This window comes from Erythrolamprus reginae, chromosome 6 (genome assembly GCF_031021105.1).
Source record: "Erythrolamprus reginae isolate rEryReg1 chromosome 6, rEryReg1.hap1, whole genome shotgun sequence".
NCBI classification, from domain to species: Eukaryota; Metazoa; Chordata; class Lepidosauria; order Squamata; family Dipsadidae; genus Erythrolamprus; species Erythrolamprus reginae.
Window position 1 is genome coordinate 12,577,896 of NC_091955.1, and position 18,319 is coordinate 12,596,214.

The 18,319-nt window shown below is 41.9% G+C and overlaps 1 protein-coding gene across 1 annotated transcript in view; it reads right to left on the reverse strand.

The window, feature by feature from the left end:
• Window positions 1–2,445: 2,445 nt before the first annotated feature.
• FBLN1 (fibulin 1) overlaps window positions 2,446–18,319 on the reverse strand; it is a 68,267-nt gene continuing 52,393 nt past the window's right edge. Inside the window, exons 15-17 of the mRNA XM_070755263.1 lie at window positions 12,605–12,747; window positions 9,691–9,822; window positions 2,446–3,017 (exon numbers count right to left, since the gene is read on the reverse strand). Of these exons, the coding sequence (XP_070611364.1) occupies window positions 2,878–3,017; window positions 9,691–9,822; window positions 12,605–12,747 (415 nt within the window). The 3' untranslated portion in view covers window positions 2,446–2,877. The remainder of the gene's footprint in view (window positions 3,018–9,690; window positions 9,823–12,604; window positions 12,748–18,319) is intronic.

Sequence of the window (18,319 nt, forward strand, 5' to 3'; positions counted from 1 at the left end):
CTCCCAAACCAAATTGCTTCACGGGTAGAGAAAGTAAGATCATACGAGGGTCGCCCTGAAAGTAATGCACCAATTTTTTTTCTCAACCTACAGTAATGGTACAAATGCGAAACTTTAGATATACATTATTTGAATTATCAGGGGTACATGTGTAAATTTTGTGTTTCTTCAGACAGATAGCGTAGTGGCAGCAATGTTTTGAAATGGTGTCTTTAAGTGATGTATGTTACAAGCAGCGTGTCATCACTGAATTTCTCACTGCAGAGAAAGAAACTGTTGGGAATATTCACAAACGTTTGTGTATAGTTTATGGAGAATCTGCAGTTGACAAAAGTACGGTATAATATAATAAGGCTCTCCTGCCATCAATCCTTCTTTTTGATCAACTTGGCCATTGAGGATGGAGCATGACTTGAACCAAAAAGAAAGTACAGTGGTACCTCATCATACGAACTTAATTGGTTCCAGGAGGAGGTTCGTAAAGTGAAAAGTTCGTAAGATGAAACAATGTTTCCCATAGGAATCAATGTAAAAGCAAATAATGCACCTTCAGGAAAATCCCAAACTTTAGAAGGGAGGAGAGAGAAGGGCAGGGAGGAGCAGCTAAAGGGGGCGGGTGGAAGAAGCAAGGCTAGGCTAAAGGGTGAGTGGGAAGGAAGAAAGGCAAGGGGGGCGCCCCTCCCTTTTCTTTCTTAAAAAGACACCCTTTCAGTGCCTTTGCAAGCATTGTTCTCTGCAAAATGTTTCCTACTCCAAGCAGCCCCTCCCTTTTCTTTCTTCAAAAAGGGGGAAAAAAAGAAACCCCTTCATCCCAGCAGCAGCTGCTTGGGTTCGTAAGGTGAAAATAGTTCGGAAGAAGAGGCAAAAAAATCTTAAACACCGGGTTCGTATCTTGAAAAGTTCGTTAGAAGAGGCGTTCGTAAGATGAGGTACCACTGTACAGATAATGTGACCCAAAGAGTGAGTCTAGATTCATGGGCATCCCCTTAGTAACAACCATAAATCAGTCTTTCTCAACCATGACAACTTAAAAATGCACCCATTTCACTTCGCATTCGCTGGCTAGGGAATTCTGGGAGTTGAAGTCCAGATCTCTTCAAGTTGCCAAGGTTGGGAAACACTGATCGAACCCAATGATGACGAACCTTTTTTCCCTCGGGTTCCACACGAGTGTGTGTGCACGCTATCGCGCTTGCCCGAGTGCCCACACCCATAATTCAATGCCTGGGGAGAGCGAAAACAGCTTCCCCAGCCCCCCAGAGGCCCTCTGGAGACCAGAAATGGCCTGTTTCCAGACTTCTGGTGGGCCCAGTAGGCTCATGTTTCGCTCTCCCCAGGCTCCAAAGGCTTCCCTGGAGATGGGGAAGGTTAAAAACGCCCTCCCCTATCTTACTGGAGGCTCTCTGCAAGCCAAAAATGTCCTCCCAGAGCTTCTGTGGGCGCACACCTCAACTTTTGCTATAGTGTGGCATCCTTTACCGTTCTGGTGGGAACCTACTACTACTTGTAAGACAGGAAATAAAAGTTGATTGTGAATAGAATACTTGTGACTTGGTTGGAGATTTGTACAGTGTTCCCTCGATTTACGCAGCTTCGAACTTCTCGAATAGCCTATACCACGGTTTTTCAAAAAATATTAATTAAAAAATACTTCACGTTCTTTTTTCTATACCAAGGTTTTTCCTACCCAATGACATCCTACGTCATCACCAAACTTTCGTCTGCCATTGCTGATTGGCCGAAATCTCGGCCAATCAGCATTTTTATCGCAAAAAAAATAATTATTGTTAATAAATAATTATGTTTCTAAGTATCAGGATCACTAAGTGTCTTATTCAATGGTGAGTACCAGTAATAATGGTGAGTAAATGGTTGTTAAGGGAATGGGAAATGGTAATTTAGGGGTTTAAAGTGTTAAGGGAAGGCTTGTGGTACTGTTGATAGTGTGTATTTACTTCCGCATCTCTACTTCGCGCAAATTCGACTTTCGCGGGCGGTCTCGGAACGTATCCCCCGCGAAAATCAAGGGAACACTATATTACATTTCCTTAATAAAAGATTGCATCATGAAGGTTCATTCTTTTTGAATAACCCTGTATTACTAAGCAATCCTCTGGACTTACTACCGTTGGTCACTAGAATAATGGGGAAGAAACCCAATCAGCTGGAGTTACGTCTGACTCCAGATGACAAGAGCCAAAGTGGCGCAGCAGGTAGAGTGCTGTACTGCAGGCCACTGAAGCTGACTGTAGATCTGAAGGTCAGCGGTTCAAATCTCATCACCGGCTCAAGGTTGACTCAGCCTTCCATCCTTCCGAGGTGGGTAAAATGAGGACCCGGATTGTTGGGGGCAATAGGCTGGCTCTGTTATAAGTGTTATTGCTAACATGTTGTAAGCCGCCCTGAGTCTAAGGAGAAGGGCGACATAAAAATCGAATAAATAAATAAATAAAGATGATTGTTTAATTAAAAAAAAGTCTACAATTAAAAAAAGAAGTCGTAGCCAGGTAAAACATTCAAGGAAGTGGGGAGCCTCAAAGACAGCAAGACTTAGATCTGCACAACCCAGTCTCAAGCATTTAACAAAATAACTGAGATTAAAACTCAACGAGAGGTTCAGGGCCTACCAGATACAAAAACAAAATGATACTGTATATACAACACAACGTTAACTACTGTGAATTTACAGGCATTGATATCCTACTTCTATTTTAGATAGTTTGCTATTTGTCCTGCAATTAAGCTAGAAACCAGATTACATCCTTGGAAAAGAAGGCTACTCGTGGTCCTTCCTCTCCAATCCTCTCCCGACCATGAATATGAACCTCCCAGCGTGTTAGAGCTTCGTTTTGAACTCTCTCTTCATTAAACAGCCGATCAGAACCAATATTCGGACACGAAGATGTGCACGTTGACCACATTACGATGCGAGACGACCCCTCCAATGACATAGTTCATCTCCAACTTCAGGGTGGCGTAGAAAGGACCAATGATGGGCTTCACCTGTCGAACGACCCCTGTGAGTGGAGAGACAACAACAACAGCAATGATCAGCGTTAACATTTTTAATTGCTCTGGCATGATGAGCATTGCTTTGGTTCCTGTTCTATCGCGGCCGACGCAGCTTGAAAACAAACGAGGAATCCATGCATGGATATTTCAAATCAGTCTTTTTATGCACAAAGTCCCATTTTTACAAGCTAAAGTCATGCATGTGATATAAAAGTTTTACTTTGCAGGACTTAGTGGCCTTGCCTGAATACAGGTGGTATTACAGTAGTGAAAAGCTGCAAAAAAAATTACTACCACACTGTGGGCATGGGTATCGTCTGGGTGTGGTTTGGTGGTCATGTGACCAGGTGGGAGTGGCTTGACAATCATGTGACTGGAGGTGGCTTAAAGGTCATGTGACTGGGTGGGAATGGCTTATCGACCAAGATAACAATTCAAAGTGTTGGTTATGACCTTTAAAGCCCTACATGGCATTGGACCAAAATACGTCTGGAACCACCTGCTACTGCACGAATCCCAGCAACCAATAAGGTCTCACAGAGTTGGCCTTCTCCGGGTCCCGTCAACTAAACAATGTTGTTTGGTGGGCCCCAGAGGAAGAGCCTTCTCTGTGGCGGCCCCGGCCCTCTGGAATCCACTCCCCCCAGAGATTAGAACTGCCCCCACCCTCCTTGCCTTTCGTAAACTACTCAAGATCCATCTATACCACCAGGCATGGGGGAGTTGAGACACCTTTCCCCCAGGCTCTTTATATTTTATGTTTGGTGTGTTTGGTTTTTAAATATGATAGGGTTTTATATGTCTCTTTTTTAATATTAGATTTGTTTCACTATAATATTGTTTTTTATTATTGTTGTGAGCCGCCCTGAGTCTTCGGAGAGGGGTGGCATACAAATCTAATATATTATTACTGTATTATTATTATTATTATTATTATTATTATTATTATTATTCATTTTCAAATAGGTGCTTGGATTCTTTTTCAGTTGATTAAGTCACATCATCATCATTATTATTATTATTGTTGTCGTTGTTGTCGTTGTAGTTGTCGTTGTTGTTGTTATTTATTAGATTTGTATGCCACCTCTCTCCAAAGACTCGGAGCGGCATACAAATCACACAACATTATTTGAATAACCACAAAAAGGACAAATGATAGACGGCATTATTTGTTGAGGACGAGCACAGTCACATTTTAAGGTTTTGTATTGAACCCACAAGGTTTCAGTATGATAACAGGTTAGGCAAGTAGATCAATTTTCTTCAATTGCTATAAAAGTTCAGTTCTAACTAATGATTAAAATGATTGAATCGTTTATGGGTAAAAACATACTAATTATTTGCTGTTTTAAAAGTAATGAAGGATCATAGTAAGGTACTAGAGCAAGAAGGACAATTAAAAAAAACTATTAAGTATTCAATAAATAGAGCATAAACTTACCACCACCGCCCACTGCGTCCCCGTCCCCCCCCCCCTTGTGGGGGCAACAGCCCATCACTGCATTACAGACTTAGATAGAGCTAAGGGGGGAAAGACTTCTAATACCCCAGGCTTTAATTAAACCTTTCTGTACAGGCAGGAAACGAATTCTTACCTGACAGCTGGTTTAAGAGGGAAAGAGAGAGAGAGAGAGAGAGAGAAAACTGAATAGCCTTCTAATCGAAAGTCTGCAAAAAGGCTTAAAGAGAACAAGCGGAGGCTTTACTTCTGTTTACCCTCCTCCTGGATCAGCTGTGAGACTTTCCAAGCGGAGATGCAAAGGAAAGAAAACACGATCCTCTTTAGTTCATTTAGTTGTTGCACCGATTTATTCATTCATTCGATTTTTATGCCGTCCTACTCCTTAGATTCAGGGCCTCTTACAACATGTTAGCAATAGTACTTTTTTAACAGAGCTAGGCTATTGCCCCCACAATCCGGGTTCTCATTTTACCCACCTCGGAAGGATGGAAGGGCTGAGTCAACCTTCAGCCGGTGATGAGATTTGAACCGCTGACCTACAGATCTACACTCAGCTTCAGTGGCTTGCAGTACTGCAATCTTCCTGCTGCGCCACCCCTCTTATATTCAAGATGTGCTGCAGTCAGCTGAACTCTTGGTCCACCCGTATCCCTTTTATCACAGGGCCCCCCAAATTTAGCAACTTTTAAGACTTGCAGACTTCAACTCCCAGAATTCTCCAGCCAATTTGTTTGTTTGTTTGTTTGATTGATTGATTGATTGATTGATTGATTGATTGATTGATTGATTTGTATGCCGCCCATCTCCGTAGACTCGGGGCGGCTCACAACATATAATAAAACAATTCACAACAAATCTAATAAATTAAAAAACAACAACACATGATTAAACCAGAAATACACACAGACATACCATTCATAAATTGTATAGGCCCGGGGGAGGGGGGAATGCCTCAATTCCCCCATGCCTGACAGCAAAGGTGAGTTTTAAGGAGTTTACGGAAGGCAAGGTGGGTGGGGGCAGTTCTAATCTTTGGGCGGAGCTGGTTCCAGAGAGTCGGGGCCGCCACAGAGAAGGCTCTTCCCCTGGGACCCGCCAGAAGACATTGTTTAGTCGACGGGACCTGGAGAAGGCCAAATCTGTGTGACTTAACCGGTCGCTGGGATTCGTGCGGCAGAAGGCGGTCCCGGAGATATTCTGGTCCGTTGTCATGAAGGGCTTTATAGGTCATAACCAACACTTTGAATTGTGACTGGAAATTGATCGGCAATCAATGCAGACTGCGGAGTGTTGGTGTAACATGGGCATACCTAGGAATGAGTTGGTCCACAAGTCTTAAAGTTGCCAAGTTTGCTGCTGTATCGTAATATGCCCATGTTTCATCAACACTCCACGGCTTGCACTTGCTGCCGATCAGTTTCCGGTCACAATTCAAAGTGTTGGTTATGACCTATAAAGCCCTTCATGGCATCAGATCAGAATACCTTCAGGACCGCCTTCTGCTGCACAAATCCCAGGTCCCACAGAGTTGGCCTTCTCTGGGTCCCGTCGACAAAACAATGGCGTCTGGTGGGCCCCAGGAGAAGAGCCTTCTCTGTGGCAGCCCCGGCTCTCTGGAATCAACTCCCCCCAGAGATCAGGACTGCCCCCTCCCTCCTTGCCTTTCGCAAATTACTGAAAACCCACCTATGCTGCCAGGCTTGGGGGACATAACTGACCCTTAGCTGTTTTATTTTATGTATGGTTTAATTGGATGGTATGACTGTTTTATAATGGGTTTTTATAATTGTTTTTAATATTAGATTTGTGCTTTGTATTTTGTTGTGATCCGCTCCGAGTCTTCGGAGAGGGGCGGCATACAAGTGTAATAAATTATTACTATTACTATTACTATTACTATTACTATTACTATTCTGGGCACCAAGCAGTATTAGGTTCCTACTAAAATGAGGAGGAGGAACACCACACTGGTAATGGAAATTGAGCTCTGCACACAGCTCTGGGTGACCAGTGGACAGGCGCGCACGCCGGAGTGACATTTGGCTTCTGCGCATGTGCAGATAGTCAAATTACATCAGTGGATGTGCACATGCGCGAGATTTTGGTGATTTTTGGTGATTTTTTTGCTTCTGCGCATGTGCATGTCACCATCACTGGTGTAGGGGGTCGCCTGCTTGGGCAGGGGGTTGGACTAGATCAGTGTTTCCCAACCTTGGCAACTTGAAGCTATCTGGACTTCAACTCCCAGAATTCCCCAGCCAGCTTTTGCTGGCTGGGGAATTCTGGGAATTGAAGTCCAAATAACTTCAAGTTGCCAAGGTTGGGAAACACTGGACTAGATGACCTAAAAGGTCCCTTCCAACTCTATTCTTCTGTTCTTCCACTAACTTTACAGGCTATAAAGAAGAGGAGTTCAGTCGCCGTCGTCTCCATTCCGACTTAATTATAGTTCATAAAATCATATACCAAAATGTCCTACCTGTTAACGACTACTTCACCTTCAACCGCAACAACACACGAGCACAAAATCAATTTAAATTAAATGTCAACCACTCCAAACTTGACTGCAAAAAAATACGACTTCAGCAACAGAATAATCAACGCCTGGAATGCACTACCTGACTCTGTGGTTTCTACTCCTAACCCCAAAACCTTTAACCTTGGACTATCTACAATTGACCTCTCCCCCTTTCTAAGAGGTCTGTAAGGGGCGTGCATAAGCGCACTACTGTGCCTACCGTCCCTGTCTTCTTTTGTTTCTTTTTATCATTACTTATCTAATGTTTAATTCGTACAAATTGCCACCCTATAATTGTTTGACTAACTAACTAACTAACTAACCAACCAACTAACTTAATTAACTAACTAACTAACTAACTAACTAACCAACCAACCAACCAACCAACCTAATTAATTAACTAACTAACTTAATTAATTAATTAATTAATTAATTAATTAATTAATTAATTAATTAATTAACTAATTAACTAACTAACTAACTAACTTAATTAATTAATTAATTAATTAATTAATTAATTAATTAATTAATTAATTAACTAATTAACTAACTAACTAACTAACTTAATTAATTAATTAATTAACCAATTAACCAATTAACCAATTAACCAATTAACCAATTAACCAATTAACCAATTAACTAATTAACTAATTAACTAATTAACTAATTAACTAATTAACTAATTAACTAATTAACTAATTAACTAACTAATTAATTAATTAATTAATTAATTAATTAATTAATTAACGGGACCACCTCTTGCCACATACCTCCCAGAAACCAATAAGAGCACACATATATACTTGTATCACACCTTTCTCTCAGTTTCTGCTTTACTTCCGTTGCTTTCAGTTCTGACTTTAGATAAATTCACTTTTGAAGTTTGAAATGGACTCTGAATTTTATTTTTCTTAAGTTCCTATTGAAGCAGGTGACAGACAGACAGACAGACAGACAGACAGAAAGATAGATGTGACATCTTGGAAAATTTGAGAGGGGCAAGAAGATGGTTACAGAAGTAACACGCAGCTCGCCTAAAAACTTGTGCTCTTATACAGAGGCCCTTAAAACATGCAGTCTGTCTCCCTGCCTGACTTTATAATGATCAACCATTGGGTTGCAAATGTATTGATTTTCATTCCCAATTGTATCATTTGCATCAGCACCCTTTGTAGAAAGTCATCTTGCAGGTCTTTAATTTTCCAACAGCTCTTCTTTAACACCCCCCAAAGCTTAGAAGCCTGCGTGAAGATGTTCCCCCTTTGGCACCAAGTAGCCACATCTGCTGGAGAAATTTTGAAATACATTTGGAATGAGCATGACTACAGCGCCATCTTCAGGCCGAGCTGTAAGACAGGTTCTAAAATTTACCCATGCAATACACGGACGGTTTGTTTTTCTTGTTCAAGAATGGAATGGAGTGGAGTGGAGTGGAGTGGAGTGGAGTGGAGTGGAGTGGAGTGGAGTGGAGTGGAGTGGAGTGGAGTGGAGTGGAGTGGAGTGGAGTGGAGTGGAGTGGAGTGGAGTGGAGTAGAGTAGAGTAGAGTAGAGTAGAGTAGAGTAGAGTAGAGTAGAGTAGAGTAGAGTAGAATAACAGAGTTGGAAGGGACCTTGGAGGTCTTCTAGTCCAACCCCCTGCTTAGGCAGGAAACCCACTTCAGACAAATGGTTATCCAACATCTTCTTTAAAACTTCCAGCATTTGCAACAAGCTGTTTCACTGATCAATTGTTCCACCTGTTAGGAAATTTCTCCTTAGTTCTAGGTTGCTTCTCTCCTTGTTTAGTTTCCACCCATTGCTTCTTGTCCTACCCTCGGGTGCTTTGGAGAATAGCTTCACTCCCTCTTCTTTGTGGCAACCCCTGAGATATTGGAAGACTGCTATCATGTCTCCCCTGGTCCTTCTTTTCATTAAACTTGCCACGCCCAGTTCCTGAAACCATTCTTCATATAGTAGTGGGTGGGTGGATAGATGGATGATTGATAGATAGATAGATGGGTGGGTGGGTGGGTGAGTGGGTGGATGGATGGATGGATGGATGGGCAGATGGATTGGGTGAGTGGATGGATGGATGGAAGGGTGGATAGATGAATGTTTGGTAGATAGATCGATGGATGGATTGGTGGGTGGGTGGTGGATAGATGAGTGGAAGAGTGCATGGCTGGCTGGCTGGATTGGTGGGTAAGTGGATGGATGGGTGGGTGGGTGGGTGGGTGGGTGGGCAGATGGATGGGTGGGTGGATGGATGGGTAGTTGGGGGAAAGATCAAAAGCAACGTGAGAAAATATTATTTCACTGAAAGAGTAGTAGATCCTTGGAACAAACTTCCAGCAGACGTGGTTGGTAAATCCACACTAACTGAATTTAAACATGCCTGGGATAAACATATATCCATCCTAAGATAAAATACAGGAAATAGTATAAGGGCAGACTAGATGGACCATGAGGTCTTTTTCTGCCATCAGTCTTCTATGTTTCTATGGGGGAGTGGATGGATGGATGGATGGATGGATGGAGGGAAGGAGGGAAGGAAGGATGGATAGATGAATGTTTGGTAGATAGATCGATGGATGGATGGGTGGATAGATGGATAGTTGGTGGATAGATGGGTGGGAGAGTGGATGGACAGATGGATGCTGGAATATCATATCAAAACCATCAACGGTAAGAGCTACAACCCAAAAGAGGAATGCCTTACCCACAGTCATGCCATCTGAATAGCGCTTGATGATGTCAAAAGAATCCCGTAGGTTTCCTTCCGTTATATCAAATATGATGTCAGCATCATTGGATGGGTAGGCTGGAGTGATGGCACGAAGGAAAATAATCTCTGAGGAGAGAAAGCATAAGGATTACTGCTTCAAGTCGCAACGGGAAATAACTGCCATCTCCTCCCATTTATGACTGTGTGACTGTAACTTGTTGCTTGTATCCTTAAGATTTTTTATTAATATTGATTGTTTCCTCATTGCTTATTTGACCCCTATGACAATCATTAAGTGTTGTACCTCATGATTCTTGACAAATGTATATATATATTTTAATGTACTTGTATGTCCAATCACACTTGTCCAATAAATAATTATATTCTATTCTATTCTAATCTATTCTATTCTATTCTATACTGTTCTATTCTATTCTATTCTATTGACATGCGTTAGATTTAACCAATTGCCTATTGGACCCATTTAGTTAAAGAATATAACAACAGGATAAGACACTGGCACTATAGCCGCTCCGAGTCTTCGGAGAGGGGCAGCATATAAATCTAATAAATTATTATTTATTATTATTATTATTATTATTATTATTATTATTATTATTTATTTGGGGAGAAAAAACAATGTTTTCCCCCTGACTGGAATATTTGTAACTTGATCCAACAAGGAACCTAAAATTTCAGAATCTCATTCTGGAACCCAATTAGCAGCTAATTAGATAAGCTAAAAGGAAGGAATATTGTAGGAATCACTTTTTGTGTGTCACTCATAGGATGGAGGTTCTCTTAATAACATAGGACTTCCTCCATCTTGCCTCTTTTAGAGATTTTGGATTATAAAGGCTTCCAATTGTAAGTAGTGTACTCAACAGTCTTTTTTTTTTTTTTGCAAAAAGTTTTTTTTAAATTTTTTTTCACATATGTTCATACAAATGTCAATGCATATAACTTACAGGCCTATCATTGGATGGGTATGCTGTGCCTAAATCCATGTTCCTAATCATTTCTATATTCATATTTACACCTCTTTCTTATTGATAAACCATCAATCTGCATTCAAGTCTTGTTTTCTCACTCCCTTCATACACTCTTCATCTCTCCCATCTATCTTCTTTCGCCTCTCTCCATCCTTCCTTCCTTCCTTCCTTCCTTCCTATCTCCTTTCCATCTTTAACCTTCTCAAAAAAACCTACTTCCTCCCTCACTTTCTTGACCATTCCTCGAGTGACTTCTACTTTAAAAAGAAAAAAAACACCTTTTTATTTGGCAAACTGTTGATACAGTATTTTTTTAAAAACCCTATTTCCTTAGTGCTCTCTCCCTGTTTTTACATCACCTTAAAGATATTATTATTATTTTTAATTTTGGTATACAGTGTTCCCTCGATTTTCACAGGGGATGCGTTCCGAGATCGCCCGCGAAAGTCGAATTTCTGCGAAGTAGAATTGCGGAAGTAAACACACCATTTTTGGCTATGGACAGTATCACAAGTCTTCCCTTAACACTTTAAACCCCTAAATTACCATTTCCCATTCCCTTAGCAACCATTTACTCACCATTATTACTGGTACTCACCATTGAATAAGACACTTAGTGATCCATATATTTATAAACATAATTATCTATTAACAATATATATTTTTTGCGATAACAACGCTGATTGGCTGAGATTTCGGCCAATCTGCAATGGCAGATGAAAGTTTGGCGATGACATGTGAAGTCATCGGGCGGGAAAAACCGTGGTATAGAAAAAAACCTGCGAAGTATTTTTAAATTTTTTTTTTTAAAAAAAAGGTGGTATAGGCTCTTTGAGAAGTTTGAACCCGTGAAAATCGAGGGAACACTATATACTTTAATACTACTATTTACTAATTCCTTGCAATTCTAATTTCGTTATCTGGGTTAAATTATTTCTTATCTTTTCTACTCTTATTGTATTTATTTTATTCCCGACTCTAGCTATACTCATTTTCTATCCATTTGTAACACTTGATCCAAACCTTATAGTACTCAGAATCCTGTCTATCTTTAAGCCTCGTTGTCATTCTACTCATCTCAGCACAATCCAGTCTTATTGGGTGTTGTGGTTAGCTCTGGCCCAGCTCCTGCCCTAAGGACTGTGGATGTGGAGGAGACATCTACATGCTGCAGGCCTGTCTTGCCCCCGGTGGAATCTGCTGATGAAGGCTCCTCTGACCAAGAAAACATGAGTGACAGGGAGGAGAATGTGGCAGACAGCTCAGAAGGAGATCAATTATCTAGCTCCTCCTTGGATTCAGAACAAGAGTTAATGATACAGCCACACATGCGGAGAGCGATGCATAGGCAGCAACAACTGAGAGATTATTATCAAAGAAAATGAGGCCACCTGTGGTTGGGTGGGGCTGTGGTAATTAGTGAGGCTGCTATAAAGAGCAGCCTGTGGGTTTGGCCATTGTGGATTATCTGATCGTTGTGTTTCGTGACTGCTTTACTGACTTTGACCTTTTGTGTGCTGATTTTCCCCCACTTTGAAACTAAACCAGAGCAAAGTGTGTTTCACTTTGTGAAAGAAGAAGGACTGTGAATTGCCTCACAGCTGCAAGCTAAGTATCACAGAACTGATAAGGGACTTGTACAAATTACCAGTTTGTTTGGAGATGAGTGCTCTTTGCTATACCAAAAGAGGGCTTGGTTTAAGTGAATTTTCATTATAAAGAACATTGTTTTGAATTTTCAAACGCGTGTGTGTGTCTGAAATTTGTACCTGTGAATTTTTGGGAGGAGTCTACCAGAGAGCCCGACAGAACACTGGGTAGTAAGGAATTCAAGATACCTGAAACTATCATCACTTCCAACATCATCACCCCAGAATAGGTGATGTTCCTCTGGATAATTTTATATGGAGCATTACCTTCTGGTTTTGTGAACTCCCGGAAAGTGGGCAGAGATATAACGGTGTGGGAAATTGTGTGGACAGGGTCTAAGATACAGTTGGCATCACTTGGTCGACAGGATTTAATGCAGCGAATAGTATCCGTCTTCTCATGTCTGACTCTAATGGAAAAAGGAAAGAGATACAAATTAAGACCAGAAACAAATGTCCTAGTGTCCATGGAGTACAGCAGTGGCCCCCAAACTATGGCCTGCAGGCCACATGCGGCCCACTGAGGCCATTTATCCGGTCCACCGGTGAGTGAGTGACAAGAGCACAGGGAAAAGAGAGAGAGAAAGAAAGAAAAGGGAAAGAGAGGGAGGGAAGGAGAAGTGGAGAGGAATGAAGGAGGGAAGGAAGGAAGGAGAAATGGAGGGAACAAGGAAGGAAGGAAGGAGAAATGGGGGGAACAAGGAAGGAAGGAAGGAGAAATGGAGGGAACAAGGAAGGAAGGAAGGAAGGATAAATGGAGGGAACAAGGAAGGAAGGAAGGATAAATGGAGGGAACAAGGAAGGAAGGAAGGAAGGAGAAATGGAGGGAACAAGGAAGGAAGAAGGGAGGGAGGGAAGGAAGGAAGGAAGAAGGGAAGGAAGGAAGAAGGGAAGGAAGGAAGGAAGAATGAAATGAATGGAGGGACAGAGGAAGGAAGGACTGTTTTGGTGGGGGGTAATTTTTTTTAATTTTTCTCTCAACATACATTCAAACAACACAGTGTACCATCTAATTTTCCATGAATAAAATGCAGTATTTTGTTAGTAACTAATATCAATCATCAAAAAAGTTGCAAAAGGTTTTTTTCTAATTTTGTCATCCAGTTACATTCATTTTCTTTTAATTAAATTTCCTCCTTAATGTTCCTTCAAAAAGTGCAACACCAATTATATTTCTAACTTATCAACCATTATGCCAAAGTGCTTCCTTCTTTCTTTATACATTTTTCATAAGCCAAGAAAACCTTGTATAGCCAATCAGATGTCAACAAAAGAAAATTAAAAACAAAACATAAACATATATGAATTTCAGACCTTCTCCCCCCTCTAAATAGTACATTCCCATTTTGTTTTTTACTTTAAAACAAGGTATGTGCAGTGTGCATACGGTTTTGTTCATAATTTTTTTTTATAGTCTAGCACTCCAACAGTCCGAGGGACAGTGAACTGGCCCCCTGTGTAAAAAGTTTGGAGACCCCTGGAGTAGAGTCTATACAATCGAGTTAATGGTTGTTGTGATGTGATCAAAACTCTTATCTGGTTTTTATGTGAGTTGCGTTTTCATGGCTACCATCTGTTGGGTACATCTCTTGGACAATTCCTCACATTATTTGTATGGCAAAAATAGAAGATTGGTGATCAGCAGTGAAGGTAGGTTTTTCATCTCACTGTGTTATCAGAGGTTAGTTGGGGGAAAGGTCAGAAGCAATGTGAGTAAATATTATTTTACTGAAAGAGTAGTGGATGCTTGGAACAAACTTCCAGCAGACGTGGTTGGTAAAGCCACAGTAACTAAATTTAAACATGCCTGGGATAAACACAGGAAATAGTATAAGTGTTCGGAAACTTCAGATTGCGCAGAATGCGGCCGCCAGAGCTATCGTGGAGCTTCCCAGATTCACCCACGTTTCTACAACACTCCGTGGTCTGCACTGGCTGCCGATCAGTTTCCGGTCACAATTCAAAGTGTTGGTAATGACCTTTAAAGCCCTACACGGCATTGGACCAGAATACCTCCGGAACCAACTTCTACCGCACGAATCCCAGTGGCCGATAAGGTCCCACAGAGTTGGCCTTCTCCGGGTCCCGTCGACCAAACAATGTCGTTTGGCGGGCCCCAGGGGAAGAGCCTTCTCTGTGGTGGCCCCGGCCCTCTGGAACCAACTCCGCCCTGGAGATTAGAACGGCCCCCACCCTCCTTGTCTTTCGCAAGTTACTCAAGACCCACCTGTATCGCCAGGCACGGGGGAACTAAGACATCTCCCCCAGGCTTTTTATATTTCATGTTTGGTATGTATGTGCTGTATGGTTTTTAATTGTTGGGGTTTTAATATATTTTTTATTATTAGATTTGTCCCATTATTAGACTGTTTCTTATTACTGTTGTGAGCCGCCCCGAGTCTTCGGAGAGGGGCGGCATACAAATCTAATAAATAATATTAATATTAATATTAATGGCAGACTAGAGCAGTGATTTTCAACCTTTTTTGAGCCGCGGCACATTTTTTACATTTACGAAACCTTGGGGCACATTGAGTGGGGCGAGGGGGGGTGGGGTGGGCTAAAAAAAATTGGACAAAAAAATTATCTCACTTCCTTCCTTTCGCTCTATTTCTCTCTCCCTCTTTCTCTTCCTTCCTTCCTTTCTTTCTCTCTCTCCATCCCTCTTTCTTTCTCTTCCTTCCTCTCTTTTTTGCTCTTTCTCCCTCCCTCCCTCCCTCTATGTCTTTCTCTCTCTCTCCTTCCCTCCCTCTTTCTCTCTCTTGCTTTTTTTCTCTCTTTCTCTCTTGCTTTCTTTCTCTCTCTCTTTCTCTCTCTTGCTTTCTTTCTCTCTCTCTTGTTCTCTCTCTCTCTCCCTCTTCCTCTCTCTTGCTTTCTTTCTCTTTCTCTCTCTCTCTCTTGCTTTCTTTCTCTCTCTGAGCTTCACGGCACACCTGACCATGTCTCACGGCACACTAGTGTGCCGCGGCACACTGGTTGAAAAACACTGGACTAGAGGGACCATGAGGACTTTTTCTGCCGTCAATCTTCTATGTTTCTAATCTTCTATTATGGAAATGTGTTCCATGCCTTAAATTCTGATCTAACTACCGTATTTTTTTGAGTATAAGATGCACCTCCCTCCCCCCCCAAAAAAGAGGCTGAAAAGTTGGGTGTGTCTTATACTCTGATTATAGCTTTTTTAAAAGCTTTTTTCCCCCCAGCCCTAACAAGTTGCTAATGTCCCTGCTCTTACCAGCTTGCAGGCTTTTTCATTGTTACTCTCTTGGAAGATTTTTTTTTTCCCCAGCCCTAAGTCTTTGCAAGCTTTTTCATTGCTACTCGCTCCAAATAAGTTTTTTTTAAGCCCTAACCAGGGTTTAAATAATGTGCTGAAGCTAACCAAAAGATGCTAGCCAGACGAATCAACCCAGACCGTGGAAACCTTTGCATCTCATTTGGAAACCAAGGACCCAGAGTATGGAGGAAGAATGGAGAGGCACACCTTGCAAGATGCTTGAAGTCCAGTGTGAAGTTTCCAGAGTCTGTGTTGATTTGGGGAGCCATGTCACCTGCTGGTGTTTGTCCTTCATTAAGTCCAGAGTCAACACAGCCATCTATCAGATTTTGGAGCACTTAATGCTTTGTTCTGCAGACAGGTTTTATGGGGATGCTGACATCGTTTTCAAGCAGGACTTAACACCTGCCCACACTGCCCAAAACACCAAAATCTGGTTCAATGACTGTGGGATTACTATGTTTAATTGGCTAGCAAACTCATTGACCTGAACCCCGCAGAAAATCTATGGGGCATTTTCGCTTCTTGGGCTATTTGATTATAAATTTCTAGCACATTATCTTCTAGAGTTTTTATTTCTTGTTTGTATAATTCAGCTGGTACCGGATGATTTATTATTTTTTTGTTGTTTTATCATTGCCTGCAATTCAACTAAAGTAATTGGTCTATTTAATTCTTGTTGTTGCTCATCTGTTAGTATTGTCGTATTTGATGATTCTATATACTTTTCTATTTCTTCCTTTTTTACTTCTTTATGTGCATAAAGTTTCTTATAGAATTGTACTGATATTCTTTTTTTCTTTAGCACATTTAATGACACCTTGTTCATCTGCCAATCTATCTATAATTTTTCTTTCTTTTTGTTTTCTCAATTTGTGAGCAAGCCATCTACCTGTTTTATTGGCTTGTTCAAAATATAATTGTTTGGCTGCCCTGATTTTATCTTCAATTTCTTCTTGTTGTAGGAGGTTAATGGCATGTCTAATTTGATCTCTTTTTTCCTTAATTTTTTTATCTTTTCAGATTTATTTGTAGTTCTACTTCTGTTTGTTTTAATTCTTGTTCCAATTTTTCATGTTTAATTTTTGTGTGTGTGTGCTTCCTTGCCATATATGATATTGACAAACCCCAAATATAAGCCTTGGTCATGTCCCAAAGTGTTTGTGATTGTAGTATCTTGAGTTTTATTTATTTCAGAAAATACTTGTAATTCTTTGTCTAACATCTGAATATACTGCTTTTCTTTTAATATTTTTCAGTTCATGATCCATTTTATTTGTTTTCTAACATTTCTCCAAATTAATGTTATAGGGCTGTGATCTGCCCATGTATAGAGAAAGATGAGAGACAGGAGACTGAACAGTGCAGAAGAGCTGAAGGCTGCTATTGTAGCATCCTGGTCTTTCATAACATCTCAGTAATGCCACAGGCTGATAGCGTCCATGCCACGCTGCATTGAGGCAGTAATTGCTGCAAAAAGGGCCCAAACCAAGTACAGTAATACCTTGTCTTACGAACCTAATTGGTTCCGGAAGTAGGTTCGGAAGGCGAAACGTTCGTAAGACGAAACATTGTTTCCCATAGGAAACAATGTAAAAGCGATTAATCCGTGCAAAAAGAAAAAAAAATTGCAAAATGGCGCTCCACTGGGCGCCGCTGCCCGACTGTCACCTTTTAAAACAGCCGGAGGCTTCTCAGCATTCTCCCGAACCCGAACCCAAACTTTTCGGGTTCGGGTGGCCGCCGAGAAGCGCCGCCGCATGGCTGTCACCTTCTGAAACAGCCAGGGGGCTTCTCGGCGTTCTCCCGAACGCCGAACCCGGAAGTTCCAGTTCGGGTTCTGGAGGCCGCCGAGAAGCGCCATTTTTGCAATCGGCAACAGCGTTTTCGGCCGATCTGGAGGCTAGAAAGGAGGTGGGGAATCTCAATAGGGAATTCCATGGGCGGAGCTTTGATGTCACAAAGACAGGTACTAATAGTCCTCTTACAAGATTTTGCTTTCTGCACATGCGCAGAAGCAAAATATCAGTGGGACATGTGCATGGGCATGGCCAGAGACCCGAAACTGTATGTGCCCTTCCAATTTTACTACTGGTGCAACCTCCACATCCTTATCGGTGGGAACCCGCTACTGGTAATAATCATAAAAGGACCACAATGGATAAGCTGGACTCCTCTTATGTTGAGACTGCCATCTTGATTTCTTGGAGATGCTGCTGGTTGAAAGAGAACCTTGATGGATTTACATGCAGACAGGGGTGGGCAAGAGGCAGGACGGCATGGAACGCCGTTCCACCGACAGAAATGGACCTGCGTGCGCAGTTCCATCACCATCGGCCATGCACATGCCATGCATGTGAGATTCGGCTTCTGCGCATGTGCAGCAGCCGAATCTCACCGGCCTGGTGCCACTCTCCCCGGATGAATCGGCTGCTGCTCGGAGTGCAAGGGGAGAAGAGAGAGCGCCCCTCCGTTGAGTGAGATCCTTCCTCCTCCCTACCCTCTTCTGCACAGGTAAGACATCGTGGTCCGGAACAGCACAAGGGCATGGGAAGGCAGAGGTGGTCTTACTTGTGCAGGGAGGATGGAGGATGTCGTTTGGCAGAGGGGCAGTCTGTTTGTCCATCTTGCCCTCCAGTGCTGCAGCTGATTCATCTGGGTCCAGGCATGGTGGCACGCCACTGTCCCTGAGCCCGGACAAATCA